This window comes from Nelumbo nucifera, chromosome 2 (assembly GCF_055504915.1).
Source record: "Nelumbo nucifera cultivar China Antique chromosome 2, China Antique-T2T, whole genome shotgun sequence".
Lineage (NCBI taxonomy): Eukaryota > Viridiplantae > Streptophyta > Magnoliopsida > Proteales > Nelumbonaceae > Nelumbo > Nelumbo nucifera.
This window is the reverse complement of record NC_142650.1, coordinates 5,772,348-5,794,852: the sequence shown is the minus strand read 5'-3', so window position 1 is coordinate 5,794,852 and position 22,505 is coordinate 5,772,348. Positions and strand designations below refer to the sequence as shown.

General features: G+C 39.6%; 1 protein-coding gene across 1 annotated transcript; it reads left to right on the top strand.

Moving 5' to 3' along the window:
- The first annotated feature begins 399 nt into the window (after positions 1 to 399).
- LOC104594720 (adenylate kinase 1, chloroplastic) lies at positions 400 to 22,494 on the top strand. The gene is made up of 4 exons (XM_010255157.3): positions 400 to 860; positions 11,340 to 11,480; positions 11,808 to 12,080; positions 22,009 to 22,494. The coding sequence occupies exons 1-4, from the start codon at positions 543 to 545 to the stop codon at positions 22,150 to 22,152; spliced, it is 876 nt and encodes a 291-aa protein (XP_010253459.1). The 5' UTR covers positions 400 to 542; the 3' UTR covers positions 22,153 to 22,494.
- The last annotated feature ends 11 nt before the right edge of the window (positions 22,495 to 22,505 follow it).

The following is a 22,505-nucleotide window of genomic DNA, read 5'->3' as shown; positions in this document are numbered from 1 at the left end:
CGGACCAAGCCTATCCAATCTTCAATGTATTCGTGTTTTTACTTTTAAGTTTTTGAGAGGATCGTGGCTCATTTAAAAACGTTAAATTCCCCAGCCAGAGGGGAGCCAATCCCACCACCATCACCATGTTTTCTCGTTTATATTTTATTAAGTTTTAATTTAAAATACTTTTCGAAAAAATACGGAAACACTAGATGCAGAATTCTGAATTCCAGTCCCTACTACTAGCCTTCTCCCCTTATAAACTACATCCTGCCCGTGAATTTGATATCAATTCACGGTGAGATGCATTCTCCCTGTACTATGAGGCTATAAAATTTTGATCTGGGCTGATTAGTCATTCTCCCAATAATTTTTTAAAAAATTGAAAAAAAAGCAAGACCGAAAGAAAGTCAGTCCATTGAACTTACTATGTGCCATTAAAAACCGCCGACCCGCCCCCCGTGTCTGTGCAAGAGAGGGAGAGAGAGTCTCAGAAATTGTTTGTTGCATTCTCTTCTTCTCTCTTTCAGTTTGTAACTGCAACAACTATCTGTTCTGCCATGGCGGCCGCAAACCGCCTGCTCAGAGCGAGAGCAAGAGGTTCATCGTTGTCATCTATGGCTGCCTACGTGAGGAGCTTATCTTCGGCCGTCTTTTCCGAATCTGACCTCCGTGTTCCTTCTTCTCTCCCTCACAAGCCCCTCTCTTTCCGTCGAGATCCCAAAGACAGAAACGTTCAGTGGGTCTTCCTCGGCTGCCCCGGCGTCGGAAAGGGTACCTACGCCAGTCGCCTCTCCAACCTTCTCGGTGTCCCTCACATCGCCACCGGGGATCTCGTTCGAGAGGAGCTATCTTCCTCCGGTCCTCTCTCCCAACAGGTTGGTTAGGGTTTCATATTGTTCATTTTGGTCTGGCTGTTAATTTCTTCCTATTCATGTTCTAATTTGGTTTCTTTTTCGGTAGCATAAACGAATGAGATCTGTCCACGTAATGACGTAAATCATTAGATCAATCGTCGTAAACTTTATTGAGAGCTGGAAAAGAAAAATGTTAAGCAAAAACAGTGCAAGTATTAATTGATATTTGTTGATTAAATGAATTAAGCTCACATCGTCATTATCGTCCCCCGAGTCAACCGAAATCATCATGATTCATGAGTTGGTTTCCTCGTTATTGGTCTCGGTGTTGCCAAACATGGATTCTTTTCTCGAGGCGATAGATCCCCAAAAAACAGCGAGGCGTGAGGCGACAATTAGGCTCTGGCCTCATTGAAGTCAAGTGAGAAATTATTACAGAAGTCACAAATATGCATTTCAAGCGTGTTCAATCTGTTTTAAATGCTACAACCAAAATAATAACCAACCATGAAAAATCATAGGTGATAACATTATACAAAATCTCAAAAGAACTTAATCAAAACTACAAACATCTTCCGAGTTCCAAGCTGGAAGCATTATCACCAATTACCAAAATACAAACCTCTAAGTTCTTCCCCTCCACGGAAAAATAAAAAAGAAACCATGTTTAAATGTTTTCAGCATGACACAATTGGAATAAGTAGTTTACATTAGTAAAATACTAGTATAAGAAGGGAGAGGCTATTCAACCGAAAGATCTAAAACTCCTGGACCTGACGGTTTCACTAAGGCTTTCTTTCAGGATTGTTGGGATATCATCAAGTTAGATCTATTGGCAGTATTTGAGGAGTTTGTGGAGACTCACTTTATAAGTCCAGAGATTAACTCCACCTTCCTGGCTTTGATCCCTAAAAAGGGAGAGGCTGTTCAACTGAAAGACTTTAGACCCATCAGTCTAGTGATTAGCATTTATAAAATTTTGGCCAAAGTGTTGTCGTTAAGGTTAAAATCAGCCTTGCCAACTTTAATAAGCCAATCACAAGGGGCCTTTATTCAAGGTAGACAGATCATAGATCAAATCTTGATAGCAAATGAATGTGTTGAGGACTTCAAGAGAAGGGGGAAGAAAGGTTTTGTATGTAAACTAGACTTGGAGAAAGCGTATGACATGGTCGATTGGTCTTTCTGTTGGAAGCCCCGAGGAATTTTGGGTTTGGAGAGAAATGGTGTGGCTGGATTGAGGCTTGTTTAAAAACTTGCCATTTTTCAGTTTTAGTTAACGGAGTGGTTAGAAACTTCTTTCCAGCCTCTAGAGGGTTGAGACAAGGGGATCCTCTTTCTCCTTTCCTTTTCACCTTGGTAGCCAATGTATTTAGTAGGCTCATTTCGAGAGCTGATGGGTTGGATATGTTTAGAGGATAGAGGGTAGGAAGAGAGGATATTGTGGTGTCACACTTGCAACTTGCGGATGACACAATCATTTTTTGTGAGTCTGGAGATCCCTCAAAGGCTAGAAACTTGAAAGGAGTAATAAAGTTGCTTGAATGCATGTCGAAGATGAAGGTCAATTTTGAAAAGAGTTGTGTAGTGGGGGTAAATTTGGAGATGGAGGAATTGAGTGAAGTAGCAGAGTCCTTAGGTTGCCTTACATCTAGCTGGCCCTTGAAGTACTTGGGTATGCTTCTAGGAGATAATCCAAGAGAAGGAAGATTTTGGAATTCGATCGTAGAAAAATGCACAAAGAAGCTGGCTGTTTGGAAGAGAAACTATATTTCCCTTGGAGGTCGGATCACTTTAATTAGAGCTACTCTTGCGAACTTGCCAACTTACCTTCTATCTGTCTTTAGAATGCCACAAAAGGTGATTTTGAAGGTAGAGAAAGTCATGAGGGATTTCTTGTGGGAGTCAGGGGAAGGGAGGAAGGATCATGTGGTTAGGTGGGAAATAGTGTGTAGGAGGAAGGAGCAGGGGGGATTGGGATTAGGCAATCTAAGGAAGAAAAATACAGCATTATTAGGTAAATGGCTATGGAGGTGGCCTCTAGAAAGGGAGAGACTTTGGCATAAAGTGGTAAGGAGTGTGCATGGTGTTGTAGACAATGGATGGGATGCTGGTGTATCTCGGCGTGCTACGCTAAAATCCCCATGGAAGGCTATTCATAGTATTCTTCCCGTTTTCCTGAACCTGATCAGGTATGATGTTAGTATTGGAGATAGGGTTTTGTTTTGGGAGGATGTTTGGATTGGTGACTGTGCCCTTAAGGACCTCTTTTCCTCCTTGTATTCCATCTCGTGTTTTAAAAACGAGCCAATTCAAAGGTTTGTATCATCATCCTTTTCTTCTGGCATAAACTGGAATCTGGGTTTTAGAAGAGGTTTGAGAGATTCTGAGCTTGACCAGGCTGCTTTGCTCCTCAAAAGTATTGATTTTTGTAAAGAGACTGGGCCGAATGGGCCCTAACAGCCTCTCATGTGATATCCTTTATTTTATCTTTTATTTTATGTTGATGGGCCTCACTTAATAGGCCTGTTTTTTGTTCTTATTTTACTTTCTTTATGTAATTGCCATGCTGGCCGCCCACTTAAGGGTATACTCGTCATCATCAATTTTTTAGAGATTATTAAAAAATAGGGTTAGAGGAGAAGGGTGATTATTTGACTTCTCTTCTGTTCTATTCTGCTAATCACTAAATTTAATCTTGATATTAGAGGACTGATTTACATCTTGGTATCAGAGCCAGGTTCAGTTCCTCTTTCTTCTTTTTCTTTGTTCCTGTACACTCTAAAATCTAGAGAGTGTATGGAGAGATAGGTTGTCTATAGTATAGAGAATCACTTGCCTAGTTGGTAGAAGGGTTTGGAGAGTTTAGTTCTGGCCAGATTTTGCCAAGAAGTGATGTTGTTTTGCTGTTGCCCAAAACCCTAGCTGACTGGAGATTTTCGAGTTACCAAGAAAGGTGAAGCTTGGGTGTGGCGCTCTGTGCTTGGAAGGTGTCTTGTGACTGCTAAAGGAGGGCGGTTCAAGTTTGGAAGAGTTTGGGTTACTCTGGTAGGTGCGACAGTGTCTTCTCTCTCTCGCCCATCGGCTGGACGGAGCAAAACCCTAGTTTTTCAAGCACCCAAGTTCTGGTTTGACTTCAAGTAAGTTTATATAGTCAAAATTTTCTGTTCTTTGATTTCCGTTTGATTAATGGAGACATACGGAAGTGAGTTCAAGCAGGTGCCAGCTTCTGGACCTTTTCCAGTAGATTTCATTTTGACGGGTGTTACCACAATTAAGCTAGATGGAACGAACTATCTTGCTTGGGCCCAGCCTATAAAAATCTATGTTTGTAGTAGAGGAAAACTCGGGTATCTCACAGGCAGCAAGGTGAAACCCGAAGAGACAGACCTTGAATTTGAAAGATGGATGCAAGAGAACTATACTGTTATAGGATGGTTAGTCAACTCTATGCAACCTCATATAAGCCAACACTATCTCTGGATGTCTTCGGCTAAGGAGATATGGGGCAGTGTAACTGAGACCTATTCACAGAAACTGAATGTAGCCAAAGCATACAAATTGAAAAGTGATGTGAAGAACCTGAGACAGGGGGAGAAGAGTGTGGCAATCTACTACTCTATACTAAAGTCCCTATGGTAGGAAGTTGATGTTATGGAAACAGTGGTATGGGAGAGTAAAAAGGATGCTGAAATGTATAGAAAGCTAGTGGAGAGAAATAGGGTGTTTGAGTTTCTCACTGGACTCAACCCTGAGTTTGATATTATCAGACAGAACATTTTGGCCAGGGATGAGGTTACCCTTTCACAGGCATATGCTATGATAAGTAGTGAGGAGAGTAGGCGGCAGGTGCAGCTGTAGAGTCCATCTATAGAACATTTTGCACATGCGGGAATGAAACTGAAGGGCCCTACTGAGAAAAGAGAGCAGTTGTGTGAATATTGCAAGAAATCACGACATACAAAGGACACCTGCTGGAAGCTTCATCCTGAACTTCTTCCTGATAGATTTAAGAACAATAATAACCCTAAGAAGGGCAGTCAGGTGGGAAAATCCAAGACTGCTAATGCTGCTACAGTGCTTGAAGGGGTAAGTAAGGAAAGCGAAGAAAAATCAACTATTAAGCAGTTGGCTGCAATGAAGCTAGATTTTGAGAAGTATGGGCGGCTCCTAAATCACGTGGAAGCTACGGTTTCTTCAACTCACCCTTCCAACAGTACATCATCTTCATTGGCTTTTGCTCACTCAGGTACTCGTGCTTCTGCGAATCATGCGTCAGCTTCAGTTAATCGTAAAATCCCTTGGATTATTGATTCCGGTGCATCAGATTATATGACCAGCCTATCTAACCTGTTTTGCTCATATCACCTCCTCTCTGGGAAAGAGAAAATATCCCTTGTCGATGGGTCCCTTGCCCCCATCTCTGGTAAAGGTGATATAAAGACCTCTGACACCTTGTTCTTATCTTCTGTTCTTCATGTCCCTAAGCTTAACACAAACCTCTTATCTGTTAGTAGCTTAACAAAGTCAATGAATTGCAACATAACTTTCTTTCCCACTCATTGTGTTTTTCAGGATCTGCAGTCTCAGAGGATGATTGGGAGTGGCCATGAGGCGAACGGAATATACTTGCTGGACACACCAGATTAAGCTTTGGGACCACCTCATGGAGTTGCCTTAGAGTCAGTCGTGTCAGAGTCTGTTAACAAAATTTTATTATGTCATTTTCGGTTTGGTCACTTGTCATTTTCTGCTTTGAGTCATCTGTTCCCAGATATATTTAAAGGAGTGTCTTTATCGAGTCTTCATTGTGAATCATGTGAGCTGGCAAAGCATTGTAGACATTCCTATTCAATTAGCAATAAAAGATCTTTTTCTCCTTTCCATATTGTTCACTCTGATGTGTGGGGGCCATATCACATGCCAACCATGGGGGGTTACAGGTACTTTATCCTTTTCATTGATGATTACTCACGTTACACTTGGATTTATCTCATGAAATCCAGGGATGAAGTACCAACTATTGTGAAAAATTTTCATGAACTCATCCTCACCCAGTTTAATACCTGTATCAAAATATTCTGCTCTGACAATGCTAAGGAGTATTTTGAGAGAACCCTCTCCACCTATCTTGAAACCTTTGGGGTTATTCATTGAAGTTCTTGTTCCTACACTCCACAACAAAACGGGGTGGTAGAAAGAAAGAACATGCATGTGGTTGAGGTTGCCAGATCCCTTTTATTTGCATCCCATGTCCCTATAATGTTTTGGGGAGATGCTGTTCTTACTGCTACATTTCTGATCAACCGTATGCCCTCCCGGGTCCTTGGCTTTAAAACCCCTTTTAGTCTTCTCTTCCCGGATGAGGATCTCTTTTCTCTTCCTCTCCGTGTGTTTGGGTGTACTTGCTATGTGCATAGTCATAGTCACCAAAGGCACAAGTTTGAATTGAAGGCTCATAAGTGTGTGTTTCTGGGATATGCTTCCACACAGAAGGGTTATTGCTGTTTTGATTCGGTTCGTGGCACCCGCTTTGTATCTCGGGATGTCACCTTTGCAGAGTTGACTCCCTTCTTTAGTATTCCTTCTGAGGGGGAGAAATCTGACGAGTACTTTGCTTTGTCTCCAGCTGTTCCGCTTCCCATTTCTTGTGAGTTCGATCATGGGGTGTCCACCTCTTCCACTGGACCTACCCCTGATGTCCCTGCTCCCCCTCCTGCTTCTTCTCCTGCTCTCTAGAGGTGGTACCAAAGGCGGAGATTCAGACATGTGTAGGTTGTTTCCACTACTTCAGAAGAGCATCTTGCCACTCCCATCATTACTGAAGAAACAGGTCAGCCCTCTACTGACCCATCTCTGACTGTTCCAGACCTTGAGGCAAGCGAAAGTGTACATCCCATTGTATATCCAAACACTTATCTTACAACCTTCTCTCCCCTTTCTACTACTCTTTTCTTGCCTCTGTTTCTTCCCATGTGATACCCAGGTTTGTACCGAAAGCTTTATCTCAAGCTGAATGGAGGGATGCTATGATGACTGAACTTGATGCACTGCATAAGAATTATACCTGGGACATTGTGGACTTACTGGAAGGAAAGGAACCAGTGGGTTGTAAATGGGTGTTTACTATTAAATATCACTCTGATGGCTCTGTTGAGAGGTTTAAGGCTCGGTTGGTTGCTAAGGGTTACACCCAAATGTATGGCATTGACTATCTGGAGACATTTGCTCCTGTAGCTAAGATGACTTTAGTCAGGGTTTTACTTTCTCTAGCAGCTACTTTTGACTGGCCCCTACACTAGTTTGATGTTAAGAATGCCTTCTTGAATGGAGAACTGCATGAAGAAGTCTATATGTCTCTACCTCCAGGAGTGTATGGGAAAGAAATGAAAGGCAAGGTGTGTAAACTACACAAATCCCTTTATGGTCTCAAACAATCTCCTCGGGCCTGGTTTGAGAGATTTCAGGCTGCTCTTGTCTCCTTTGGCTACATTCAAACACAATCTGATCATACACTGTTCTTGAAGAGAGATGACTCTCTGGTGACCTTCTTGATTGTTTATGTTGATGATATTGTGGTCACGGGTAATGACATTGAAAAGGCCAGCAAACTGAAAGCATTTCTCAACTCTGAATTTGACATCAAAGATTCGGGAGATCTTCGGTATTTTTTGGGCATTGAAGTTGCTTGATCTAAGGATGGTATGTTCATATCTCAACGCAAATATGTCCTTGATCTTCTTGCTGAAAGTGGTAAACTTGGAGCTAAACCTATCTCCACTCCCATCGATCCTAATCATAGGCTTTCTGCCACAGATGGTGCACCTTTGTCTGATAAAGGAGTGTTGCAGAGACTGCTTGGGAAGTTGTTATACCTTTGCATGACTTGGCCAGATATTTCCTATGTAGTAAGTGTTTTCAGTCAGTTTATGCATTCTCCCAAAGATACTCATCTAGCTGCTGTAGAAAGGGTTTGCTACTTGAAAGGTACTCCAGGGAAAGGTATTCTATTTGCTAAGCGTTGTCACATGAAGTTGGAAGCCTTTACGAGATTGGGCAGGATGTATTGATGACAGAAGGTCCACCTCTGGTTATTGTGCTCTTGTTGCTGGGAATATTGTTTCTTGGAGGAGTAAGAAACAATCAATAGTTGCTAGATTTTCAGCTGAAGCAGAATACAGGGCAATGGCTCATGGTGTGTCAGAATTACTATGGCTATGATCCCTTCTAGAGTTGGGTGTGGACTATGAAAAACCAATGATGCTCTATTGTGACAACCAAGCTGCTATCAACATTGCACATAATCCTGTTCAGCATGACAGAACTAAGCACATTGAGGTTGATAGGCATTTCATAAGGGAAAGAGTCTTTTCAGGAGAAGTTTGTTTACCATTTATCACATCAGAAGAGCAACTGGCTGATATCTTGACCAAGGGAGTTCCCAGGGGGAAATTGACACACTATATAAGCAAGCTGGGCATGATTGACATCTATGCTCAGCTTGAGGGGGAGTGTAAAGAGACTGGGTCGAATGGGCCCTAACAGCCTCTCATGTGATATCCTTTATTTTATCTTTTATTTTATGTTGATGGGCCTGTTATTTGTTCTTATTTTACTTTCTTTATGTAACTGCCATGCTGGCCGCCCACTTAAGGGTATACTTGTCATCATAAATTTTTTAGAGATTAATAAAAAATAGGGTTAGAGGAGAAGGGTGATTATTCGACTTCTTCTTCTCTTACCTCTTCTCTTCGCCATCTTCCTCTTTTATACAGTTATTCAGATATGTTCTATTATGCTAATCACTAAATTTAATCTTGATATTAGAGGACTGATTTACATCTATGTTGTTTGCTTGGACCCTCCTTTTGTAGACTCTTGTATTTGGAAGCCATTACCTTCGGGTTCCTTTTCTTGTGCCTCCTTCTTTGCTTCCTTGTGCTCCTCTCCATTGCCTCAACCTTTTCATAACAAGGAAGTTTGGTCCAAACCTGTCCCTTCTAAAGTTGGAGCCCTTTATTGGGAAGTCTCCCTTAGGAAAATCAACACTTTGGATGTTTTGCAAAAAAGAAGACCTAGTCTTTGTATCTCTCCTAACTTGGTGCACCCTATGCAAAGCTAACGAGGAAAGTTGCTACCATATACTAATCACTTGCCCTTTTATTGTAGGCCTTTGGGAAAAGCTTTTTGATCTTTTTGGGTGCAGGTGGACAGAACCAGTGCCGATTTGCAATCTTTTTGATCCTACAACTTTCAGGTGGCCAAAGAGAAGAGGAAGAGTTTTGTGGAGGTGTGTTAGAGCTGCTTTGGTGTGGACTGTGTGGGAGGAACGAAATGCTAGAATCTTTAATGACAAGGAGAGGGATCAAACATGCGTGTTAGAAAGTATCTTATGTAGGGCCATAAGTTTGGTAAAATCCTTGGATCTGTTTTCCACCTACACTTTCGACGACATAAGGAGAAATTGGGAACAACTAGCTAAAAGTTACGCAATCAGAAGCAAGCCGGTGGTGGATTGGAAGCCTCCTGATGCAGGCGTCATTAAACTAAATTTTGATGGCAGTAGTTTGGGCAACTTGGGGCCATCTGGAATAGGGGGAGTCTTCAGAAATGATAAGGGTCAGATTGTAGCTCTATTTTCTGGTCCTATAGGGTGGGGAGACTCTGTAAATGCAAAACTCCAAGCTGTGTTACAAGGAGCAGAATATGCAAGAGAGTTGGCAGTGGAACATTTAATGATTGAAGGTGATTCCAAATTGGTTATTGGATGGCTAAAAGAACCAGAGATGGCAGCCTGGCCGTACAGGGGGCTTTGAGAAGATTTAAGTGGCTGACTTCAAATATTTCAGTCACAGTTCAATGGGAAAGAAGATCGGCAAATGGGCTGGCAGACCTTCTAGCTAAACAAGGAGTACATAGGAATTACCTCTTTTGGGCTCAATTGTAAGCTTTATGATGTAATTTGGAGGCTGCACCTTGCGCCTCTTTGTAGGGAATTGCATGATGAATACTTAGTTCTTTATTTAATAAAATTTTCATTATCATTTTCTATAAAAAAAAAAAACTAATATAAGAAGAAATGCAGTGGGTGGGACTATTATGGACATCCATTTGGAAGACAAAGGGGATGAAAAGGAAAAGAAGAATGAGAAAAAGGGAAATAGGGGTTGGAACCTCTGTTTTTCTGAGAAAGAAAGAAAGAAATGGAATGGAGAGAGGGCCCCTGTTTTGGTGAAGGAAAAAGAGAAAGATACAATGTGGGTGGAGTCCATATTTTGGTTAAGAAAGAAGAATGAATATAGGTGGAACCCTTAAATAATGAAAAATAAAGAATGAATATGGATAGCATTCTTTTAATGTTCGTAATTGATAAAGGTTACAAAGTTATATCTATCAGAAGTTGGCTTTATCAAATTGGAGCTTTGATTCTGATCTCTGTTTGCTCAATATTTTTTTGCTTCCTTTCTGATTTTGTGATGTGTAATATCATGTTTCGTTATTATCATGCCCTCTCATATGGGTTCAAGTCCTTATAGTTCATTTTCATTTAGTAATAAAGCTATAAGATAATTAGTCCTCTTTTTTTTCAGTTTGCAATGTGTTCATTTCTGTAAGAAAAGAAAACAGTATGCTTACTCCATGTTGTTAACATTATTCCCTTCACAATACTAATGGATTTCATTGTCCTAGGCAAGAATAACTAGTATATGAATATATTTCTTTTTGTAATGGGCCTAATGGCATAAAAGTTCACTCTCATGTACTCTTCTCTTATTTGTTTCATACAACCTGACTGCAAGAGCTGGTGTTAGTTTTTGGTGGTTTATTTGTACAATTTGATCTTAACACTGTTTATTGAACCAGGAGGAAGATTCTTTTCTGAATTATTAAGCTAAATACTTTGTTAACATTGCCAGGCTTGGGATTGTCCACAGCCTCATCCCAAAGCCAAACCGACATAAGATTGTATTGGTATTTTTCAGCCTAAAGGGTTCTAAAATGATAGTCAAACTGACGTCAAGGATTTAGTTGGATTTGTCAGGTTTAGGTTTGTGCATGGCTCACATTGTACTCTCCATAAAGTATTACTCAAATATTTCCTACAACTGATGACATTGATTGTCCCAAATGAAAGTCACATGGGGTTGGGATGTTATGTCTGGAATGAACCTGTTTAGGGGATGGTAGCTGTCCTATTTACAATCCTTTCTTTGGTCCAACTGGAAGGTTGTAACAGATAAGCTTCTTATTCTTTGGGCAGGTTGATTTAAAAGTTAATTTTAACCAGGTTATGTTCCTCCCATCTTGTGCCATGATTGTTATTCTATGAATAGTACTGTCTTTGCTGGAAGATTGTGGTAGGTTCAGGTTTTATCTTGTTTCATTTTCCAGTCTAATAATGATTAACTATTATGTAGTTGGTTCTTTGAGTAAACTAATATTTTGTTTTAATATTATCCTCTTTATGCATTTATCCGTCTTCTTTGTTGTCTTCGACAGCTTGCAGAGATTGTAAACCAAGGCAAGTTAGTGTCTGACGAAATTATAATAAGATTATTGTCTCAAAGGCTTGAAGCTGGAGAAGCAAAGGGTGAATCAGGATTTATTCTTGATGGTTTTCCAAGAACAATAAGACAAGCGGTGAGCACTATTATGATGATATTCAATAATCACTTTAAATATTGGTGGAGTACTTGTAAGATAAATAATCTTCATAAGAACAATATTGTTGGAGTATTTTTGTTTGTTCTCTAGACTAAAGCATGTTATTGGGTTTGTTTTAGGATAAAAGATGTGAGGTAATTAAAATGCTCATAATTTGATGCTTTCCATCTATGTGTACTCTAGGCCAAATTCAACTTTTATGGAGTAACAAACTTGATTGAATGACCTGAACAGATTACCTAGCCCCCGGGGTTGGGTGGTCATGCAATTATATTTTCTTTATTTTCTTTATTCTATTTGTAGGAAATATTGGAAGAAGTGACCGATATTGACTTGGTGATTAACCTAAAGCTTCGTGAAGATGTATTGCTTGAGAAATGCCTAGGAAGAAGGATTTGCAGCCAGTGTGGAGGAAACTTCAATGTTGCCTCCATTGACATCAAGGGTGAGAATGGGAGCCCTGGGATGTACATGGCTCCACTTCTTCCACCTCCAAGGTGTGCATCGAAGCTCATCACTCGATCTGATGATACAGAAGAAGTTGTAAAAGAGCGGCTCCGTGTATACAATGAAATGGTATGTTCTATATTGACAGAATACTGTCTTTTTCTATTATTGTTATTATGGAACTATACCTTAGCTTGAATTATATAATTTAAGATATTATATGAAAACAAACCCATGGGTGTGAAAGTAATCTGTTTTGCCATATCTTAGTACCAAGGCTTATTGATGCAGGAGCATGTGGGGCCCATGTATGACCCAACTCAGCAGTTGGTTGTTAGTGTCATAGTCTTTTATTTTTAAGTTGTCATGTGAGTCACTTAAGTAGGGGTATTTTGGTCAAATTGGGTGTAGGGCGTCACTTTACTTGGAGAGGCAACTATAAGCCTTGTCTTGTTTGTAGAGGGATCTTTTACTGTAATCAAAACCCTAAAGGCATATACTATCCACTGAAGTAGTGATTTCAGCCCTAAAGAGCGGGGTGTTCTTCATTTCAACTTCAATTTGTGCTGTCTCACCTCAAGTTTTGTCACCATGGCAGTGGGCCATGGGCTTTAGCTCATTTTTTGACTGAAGCAAGGGATATCCTTCTCAAACTAAATGCACAGCTGGGTTGGATCCCTAGGGAGCTAAACACTGATGCGGATGGTCTAGCTAAAGCTGGTGTTCACAGGGATGTCTTTTTCAGTGATAGTTCTCTTCCTACTTAACTCTTGAGTTGTAATTTCTGTGTATATCTTCTTATGTACCCTCTTTTTCTTTAATAAAGTTACCATCTTTTTCAAAAAAAGTTTTTATCACATTTTGTTGTTGTTTTCTTTTGGTTTGATATTTTTGTTGCATCACTGTTCCATCATATACTTTTACCTAATTTGGTTCAAATCTCAAGTTTGGTTTTGTTTGGAGCATGTTTACACATTATTTGATTCATTTATAGGAAAAGAAGTAAAAGGAAAGTGCAAAAGTAAAGCAAATCCTAAAATCTATTTTTTTTCTTGGACGTTGAGTAGTTTAATGCTATAGGCATTGGGGAGTTATTGCATATGGTATTGTTAGTGGCAACTAAGGGGTATGCTTTTATGTTCTACAAATGATTTTAACCTTTTTAAAGGGCAAAATGATCTCAACTTAGCTAAGGTTGAATCAATGAACTATTACTTTAGGTAATACTAAGGTGACATTATTTTGATGTTTGTGGGTTTCATATAGAAACCCTAGAGTAGGTTTGAGGGTGGTTTCAATTCAAGTCTTGGTTATTGTAGAGAACACTGATGTGGGCCCCACGGCTGTCTTTGCCCACAAGTAATTTCGGCTGATATGTGGCTGCATCAAGTTGCACAGTCATGTCATAACCAAGTAGTTCTCCTAAACCCACTTGGTATACATTGGGTCCTCCTTGGAAGTCTCTTTCACATTTCCCAATAGATAGCTAAGTTTTCCCCTTCCCCCAATAGCCATCATGGCTGATTGGGCCCATTCCAAGTAATTGGATCCATCAAATCTCACAGTTGTAATCAGAAACGCAGTCTCAGACATACTACTAGAACTGCTGTTCCCAAACACCTTCTCCCTGATTTTTGAACTCCATTCTTGGTCAAGAATCAATAGTTAAGAACTATTAGGGTTTCCACACTAGAAAACAGCACTGAAGCAATCGATCACAATCAGAAAACTGTATGAAATCAGTTCAGATTTGATCTGAAACCAATCGGCAATCAGAATATATGCAGTCTGATAACAGTTCTCACTCTCAAAACAGGCTCAGAAGCCAAAACCAGGTCTGAAACTCACTTAGAAGGCACTCTGTAGAGCTGAGGCAGAATTAGGGTTTCAATCGTAGGGTTAGGAAGACTCTTGTGAGAACATAAACAGTGATCAGCCGCACTTTCCAAGAGAATTCACAGTCAAGTCTAGCCGTAGGGTTAATGACAAACCCTAAAAAAAAAACTGATCACCTTTGAGAGAAAATAGGAGGGTTCGGCTGCTCTCCTCCTAAATAGGTCCAACCTATCTTGACTGACAGCAATCTCAAGGGAAAAATAAAGACTTACCCAGAGAATTCTGATCGCTACCTTCAATCGTAGCCTGAACCCTAACCTCCTCTGATTCTTCCTGATTACCAAAACACTCTGCAAGCCGCGACAAGTCTTCGAACAGCTGCTAAACTTTTCTGGTAACCTCCAAGAATCAGCCAACGAACAGTCCTTTGTAAGCTTCCAGCCCTAGATAGTTCTCATGTGGTCGGCTGGACTAGACTCACATGAGAAACCCTAGATAGGTTCTGATACCAAGTAGTCGATCAAGACTACAATCAGTCTTGAATTCCAACTGATTTCGGATTGAGAAAAATAGAAGGAAGAGGAAGAAGAAAGGAGAAGCAGAAGTACACAAGGGTTTTGAAAGGAGGGACAGATTGAATGAGTCTGCCGCCACCACTCTCTTAATATTTATAGGTTATGTTCACTACATGTAGGAAAGGACAGAACTGCCCTTGATACTTACATGGCAAATAAAACAAATAAAAGACTGAAATAAATAACAAACTGAAATAACAAGCTGTCTAAGATAACTACCAACTAACACTGACATGACTAACAAAGGTTACACATGCTGTCATACGAACACAGTGGGGACCACAGCCGTGGGGCCCACATCAGTGTTCTCTACAGTTATTGTATGTTCTACAAGCTTTAGAAAGAGCCAAATGTTTCTTGTGGGATTTAATGTCATTGAGGGAGCATATTTATGAAGCTCTATTTTGGTTTTATGGACAATCTTCTTATCATTAGGGATGGCAATTTCCATCTTACCTAGTGGGTACCCACCTTGACAGTTTTTTTTTTCTCATTTGAAGAAATGAATTTTGGGCCAGGAATAATGTTTTGATAATTGATAGTTTATGTGTTTTTTCTACATGTTTCAGTCAAATAATTGGACATTTTGATGTTTGTTCTTGTTATTTTGTTTGTTTATTGCTTATACATAGCAAGAAATTAGATGCAGGTTGATTTGCTTCCGTACCAATGAATTATTTCTGTTATTGATAAAAAAAAGATGTGTGTTCTGGACTCGACTCACCCCACCATTAAATGTGAGGGGATAGCATTGGGGAAGGTTTTGCATTTTCATGTCCAAGGGGGGTTTGAATTTTGAAAAACCAATCCACTGTGGCTTGGGGGTTACGATTTGGGAGTTTTGGGGAGGTGGTGAGGGTCTAGAATTTACAATCCCTCCCAGAATCTGTCCCATCGCCATCCCTACTTATCATTCTATCTAGAAAATGTAGGAAGTGTCATTTTCTTAGGAAGAAAGAGCACAGTTTTGTCATGATCCAAAGGAAGATATAACAGAGTAACCATCAATTTTAATCCTTGAATTAGAGCCAACATTTCAGCCCTTAAAAGAGTAACCATATGTAAATGGGGAAGTGAAAGCAAATATATGTGAATCATACCAAAGTGCTTCAAGTACTCAACAATTCAAGCATGTGAAAGTTTCAAGTTGTTTATTTTTCTCTTCGTTGCATTTCCTCTCAAGTAGTTATGAAGATGTTAAACATCTTTCATTCCTAACCATGGGAGGTTGGGCCCTCTGCTTCTGTAAGGGCCCCTTGAGGCAAGCTGATTGCAGGGACTTGGGGAGAGTAGGGGAAGAGATAAACTTAGAGAATGAGGATGATCAGTACAAGGAACAAGTTGTAAGGCCTGTAACAAGCCTTTCAAATTGATAATATGGATTGTAAATAAGCCAAAAGTCCCTTTACAGATCTGCGTTTTTCTTTATATAAGCTAATAACTAAGAAGCTTTCCTTACAAGCCATATTAAAGAAACTTGCATCCCAAGCAACAAACAACAATAAAGGCTTCCAGCCTAGGGTCTTGGGGTCTCAGTTAAGATCTATTAGTATATTTGAGTTGTAATGTAAGCTGAGAGGCTGTTCTCAGCCTTTGCTCTCTTCTAGGAGTTTCTTTGTATGATTCTGATTTCTATCAATGAATTTACTTTACCTTTTTCGAAAAGAAAAGACCTTCATAGAAAACAAAAATAACAAAAGACCCATTAGTTACAATCTCCGTGAACAATAACAGTAACCCATGAGCAGTGTTGCTACAGCTTATTACCTGAAGTTTTAATAAAATCTCAAATTATTTATAAAAAAAAACAGTGATGCTACAGTACTATGGGTTGTATTGTTCTTCATGCTCCTGCACCAATCTCCTGGGGTGAGAAGAACTCGGCCTTGATGAGTATACTTGCTGGAATCCTGCATACATTGCCGGATCAGGTTGTTTCAGTTCCTCTTCTGCAATCCATGTGCTCTTTGCTGTTGGCTTTCCTAGCCATTTCACCAAGACCCTTTGGTAACTGATTTCCTCAACAGGATCAATCAAACCTCCTTAGCATCTAGGATGTTTTCAATAACTTCAGGTGGTTTCTTTGACAGTAGCTTGAGTCCAAATACTACAACTTCATCTCCATCAAATCCTTCATAAGAAGACAAATTTGCAACATTAGAGATTGGACTAATTTGCAAGTGATCTGGTAGATCTATAACATAGGCATTGTTGCTGATCTTCTTCAGTATTTTGCGTGGCCTGAACTTCTTTGAATTCAATTTGCTGTATTTGGAAATCTTTTTTTTCTCAATACACCTGCGTGTGATTCTTCTTTGTGTTCAGAAAAAAGCCTCACCATCTTCACTCATCCGAGCCTCTTGCGGTAATGGAATAAGATCCAAAACATGTTGTGGTTTATACCCATATGCAGCCTCAAACAGTGTCATTTTAATGACACGATTAATTAAGTTATTATAAGCAAACTTGGCTTGGTGGAGAACCTGGTCCCATATCTTCACATGTTCTCCCACAATGCTCCTTAGCATATTACCCTAACTTCTATTAACAAGCTTTGCACCATTAGTTTGGGGATGGCACATGTGCAATAATCCAGTTGGATTTCCAAACTTCCAAAGTGATCTCCAACAATGACCAACACACTTCACATTACAGTTGGAAACTATAGATGTTGGCACCCCATGCAACCGGGCAATTTCTTTGAAGATCAAATCTGCTACATGATTAGCATTGATTGTCTTAGAACATTGGATAAAGTGTGCCATCTTTGAAAATCGATCAACCACAACAAAAACTATGTCCCCTTGCTGTCTTTGGCGATCCTAGCACAGTCCATGCTTAGATGTACCCATTGGTGATTCTAGCACTGGTAATGGCATGTACAAACCTGTATTTTGTAATTGCCCCTTAGCCAATTGACAAACTCTGCAATATCTCATTAATTTGTCTATGTCTCAGTACATACGAGGCCAGAAATAGTGATCAGCCACCATAGCCATAGGGCCTGTTTGTTTCCTCTTAGCTCTTATCTCTTAAGAGGAATCTTTCAACTTTAAGAGAAAAGTGGTTTTTCGTTTCCTCTTATCTCTTATCTCTCTTAAAGTGCAATCATACAACTTTTTGTTTTCCAATGATACCCCCAAAAAGATAAACAAAAACTCTCATGTATGGGGTCAAAATGGATATTTGATAATTTTCAGAATTCAGAACAACATTCTCTACATTTAGAGTTCAAAGGAAAGAAAAGTTCATCAATACCAATATACCTTTTAAGGTAATTATTGCACTTTCAGATGTCAGACTTCAGAGCAAACGAACAGGCCCATAGTCTTATCTCTATCGAAATGACCTCCTAACCCTCATTCATGCAGCTCTCTTATGATTTGTTTCCATAGTGACCCTTTGGGAATACCTAGTTGATTTACCTTAAATAAATAACCTTCAATCATAACAAAGCGAGAAGCCTTCCTGTTAGTTGGGTGATTGGGTCATCCAATTCCTTCAATATTTGGTTAAAAGAGGGGTCACTGCTGTGTTGTGTTCTCAGTTCTTCAAGCCCAATTGTTTGTGCCTTCAAACTTGACAGTAGAACAGATCTTTGGCTCAAAGCATCAACTACCACATTTGACTTACCTGACTTGTGTCTCAAAGAGAAAGAGAACTCTTGCAGATAAGAGCTCCACTTGGCATGTCTAGGACGGGGCTTCTTTTGTGAACTTTGATATCTAAGGGCATGATGATCAGAATATACCACAACTCTCGGTGTACTTGGTAGTGTCACCAATGTTGTAGAGCTCTTACCAAAGCATGGAACTCCAAGTCATATGTAGAGTATCTCGTTTTACATTCTGATAACTTCTCACTAAAACAGCTAGTGGGCCTCTTGTCTAAGGACTGCACCAGTTCCTACATGAGAAGCATCACACTTCACAACAAAGACCTTTTCAAAATCTGGTAATACTAGGAGAGGAGCTTCTGGCATGGCTTTTTTAATTCTTTGGAAGGCGCCCCAGTCCATGAAAATGTCTCTGACTTCAAGCATTGAGTAATGAGGTTCATAATGTTGCTAAATCCGAATAAACCTCCTATGGAAAGAGGCCAATCCTTGGAAACTGCATTTATCTCCAAAAGATTGTGGTGTAGGACATTCAGTAATAGCCTTCACCTTTCCAGGATCCAGTTGTAGTTTCTCAACTGAAACAATTTACTCCGGAAATACTACCTTGTCACATAAGAATGAACACTTCTTAAGGTTAATAAAGAGCCTTTCTTTGTGAAGAGTCTCCAAGGCTTGGCATAAGTGATCTAAGTGTTCTTCTTTATTATGTCTGTTAATCAGAATGCCATCGAAATGAACTGCAACAAATGAGTTCAAAAAGGGCTGTAATACCTCTATCATGGCACACATAAATGTGCTAGGGGCATTGGACAACTCGTATATCACCAACCATTTATAAAGACTAGGGGTGGATTCGAGCTGAGCTGAGCCAAATACTTGGCTATTCGAGCTTTGCTCACTGAAACTGTGTTAGGCTCGAGCTCGATTCAAGCTAGAGATTTGAGCTTGAGCTTGGCTCAGTTCAAAGCTCGCAAGTTCGAGCTCGATTTCAAGCCAAGTTTTTTCTAAAAAATAAAAAGTATACATATAAAATATATATTTTTTATTTTACATACAAAAAATTAAGAATTATAAAAATTATTTACCATTATACATAAAAAATAAAAATATTATATATAAAATATTATTTTATAATAAAAATTATTTATTATATATGTTTATATATTTATTTATTATACTAGGCTCGGGAGTCTCACAAGCCGAGCTTCACTGGGCTCGAGCTCAGCTCGATTAGCAAACGAGCCTATATATTAGGCTTGAGCTCGGCTTGAAGCTCGGTTTAAACCGAGCCGAGCCGAGCTTTTCAGAAGCCGAGTTCGAATAGCTCGTGAGAAGCTCGACTCGTGGCCACCCCTAATAAAGACAATCTGGTGGTAGTTAGATTTTAAGTCCAACTTGGAGAAAACCCTTAACCCTGACCAGTGATTTAAAAGGCACACTTGAGGCACACCTAGGTGCACAATCGAGGTGCATGTGCCTTGCATAGGTCCCAGGTGCAACACTTTCAAAAGGTGCACCCCTGGTGTGTTGCGCTTCAGCCTAGGCACACGCCTTTTGAAAATTTGTGCTTTTTTCTTTCTGTTTCGCCCTTATTTGTTAATGTTGCTCATTCATTCATCCTAATAAAGGATATTTTTGAAAGACACTTAAAGTTATAAAACCTTTTTTATAGAATTGTTAAGACCCTGATGTGGACTTGTTTGGGCTTGCCTTGAGGGGCTTGGTACAAAGGCGGCTCGTAGAATCAGAGGAATGCATAATGTTTATCATATTATCTATTTGAAGTAATGCAATTGGGAAAAAAAATAAAGAGATTAATGGTTTACATGCTTGCATATGTTTTATATGTTATGTTTGCTTTATTTTTAAATTTTCATTTTAAATATGTTTTACATGTTATGTTTATATATTTTAATTTGAGATAGTAGGTTTTTTGAAAGGGGCTGGACCAAATGAAAAATATTCTGTATTTCAGTCCTCTTCCTTTAACCATATTTCCTGTGATTTTTGCCTATAGATAAGGTTGTCAATGGGTTGGATCTGATGGGACTGTACCAATTGTATCATTTCTGGTTCTACTCTGTCCTGAACCAACTCAGACCCGTCCCGAACCATATATATCCAACAAGTTTATTATAATCATGTCCATTGGGTCAGACCTGATGGACCTGAGAATCGATTGGTTTGGTTCTGGGTCTAAAGTTACAGACCCTAGGGTCTGGTTTGGTTCCAGGACCTTGACATTTCTTGTTGGTTCAGGACCGGTTATACCCTGTCCCGATCCAGACCTGATCTGTTGACAGCCCTACCTATAGATTAGCTCTCCTTATTTGCAAAAGAACATTCCTCTGTGTAGTGGTTCATATTTCAAAACTGTTGGTTCAGCATTCCCCATCTTTAGGAGTTGAGAATCAATAAGTTGGATTTCAGTTAATATAATTCCCAAACAAATTTTTATTTCAGGACTTCAGGTCCCTCTTCAATCAATTCATTTTAAATAATATGCAAAATCAAGTGTTGCCGGACTAATTGCTGACAACTAGACTCTATAAGCCACATTTAGTGGAAGTGACCATCTTTGGGCCACAAATAGTTATGACTTGCCCAATAAGGCACTGAGCAAGGTAGAAAAAAAATCTTTATACATCCCCAAAAACCACTATTTATAACTCATACAAAAAGAGTGCTGTACTCAAAAAAGGATCTGTAAGGACAATTTTTTAACAGCTTATGAGTCGCCACCCATGAGAATAGCCTTCCCCAAATGCTCTTTAAAACTTCCTCTTCTGAACTGAATTTGTCTTCAAAGATCCTCCTGTTCCTTTCTGTCCAAATTGACCACACTACAACTGCTGGCACCACCTCCCAAACAACCTTACCTCTCCTCGACAAACCCCTCAAGAACCAACCCTCATGAACAGATAGTATTTGGGCCAAAATACTATTGAGTTGGGTATCAAAATATATAGGAATATAGTCGGAGTCCTTTTTTCCCTGGACGGTGACAGTAGTCTTTGGAGACGTTCGAAGCCAAGTTTGAGAATCTAGGGCCCTGTCTAACCTTCTAATACAACCCCTATCAATCCTATTATCGGACCAGATAATTCTACCACCTACAAATTTAGAATCAAATAGATGAAATTTATTGACCAGATGAGAGATACCTGAAGATATATGCAATGAAAAATAATCAATTCAGTGTCGAACAATACAAAACAGAATTCTTATTCAAATCTCCATTTATCAACCAAGACATATCGAACTTAGCAGCCCAATTAGCTAATCCAAGAATGAGATGTAGAATTGTGATTTAGGTAACCATAAACAAAAGAAAGCAACCATCAACAGATGTATGTAAATTCAATTACAAATTACTCCTTCCTTAGCCTTGGGGAGTTAAGTTTCATAGATAAAAAATAATATCAGGATTATCTTTATATTACCAACTCCCTAAAAATAATAGCCATTCCATTGGCAAAAAAAAGGCCATTACCCAATGTTGTTCCCAGCTATCTGGGGTCTTGGAAGGGGTAGACTGGGCATAGTCCTGGCACAAAGTGGCTGCTCTCAGACCAGAACCTGTGTTCTCACACTTGCAAGCATGAGCCATTACACCAAGTAATGGCCCCTAGCCACTCCCTTAGCAGTTCCAGCTTAATAGTAGTTTTGGCTCCCTTATGGCTGTTTAGTGGCAGCCACACACCATGCCAACGTGATAACAAAGCAATTAAAAAGTGAAGTTGACTTCTTTTTCGTGAATCCAGCTTCCTTTTTTCCAATTCATCATCTTCATCCTGATTTTCCTCCACCATTCTATTAGCTCAAGAGTTATGTTGTACTACTGCACCAGCTTGGGATTGATTCCTGCCTTCACCAGGGTGGGTGGGTTATGCTTTGGGGAATGCAAGGAAAAAAAAAACTACTGTTTATTGTGAAAATCTTATATGCTCTTGTTGCCACCATGACGATGATAAAAACATGGCATCGGTATGGTAATTCATAAATCTAAATTGTCTTGTTCCTGCAGAGCCAGCCTGTGGAGGGGTTCTACCGCAGCCGAGGAAAGTTGATGGAGTTTGATCTACCAGGAGGGATTCCAGAATCCTGGCCAAAGCTGCTGCAAGCTCTGAATCTTGATGACCATGATGATAAGCAGTCTGCAGCAGCGTGAGTTATTATAGCAACTAGCAAGATAATGTATTTTCAAGGTAAGTAGGTCATTCTTTGCATGTATGAGATTTACATGCACGGTGGTTTTGACAAATGAATATTTTTACTGAAATAAAACTTTGAATTCTAGTTGCCTATTTAATGAGGGAAGTTGTCAAGTTGGGCTCTTGGGGATGGGTATCAGAAAAGGCATGGTGTTGTATTATTTGGGGAGTGAAACACAATTTCATTCTTGAGTGTTTAGAATTGACTCAGCTTTCAAAGAATGACCTCTGTGAAATAATTTTCAAATGTTAAAACTAGGTTTTCTGATTTAATTTTGCTTAAATTTTTGATGCGGACCAGATTGACCTC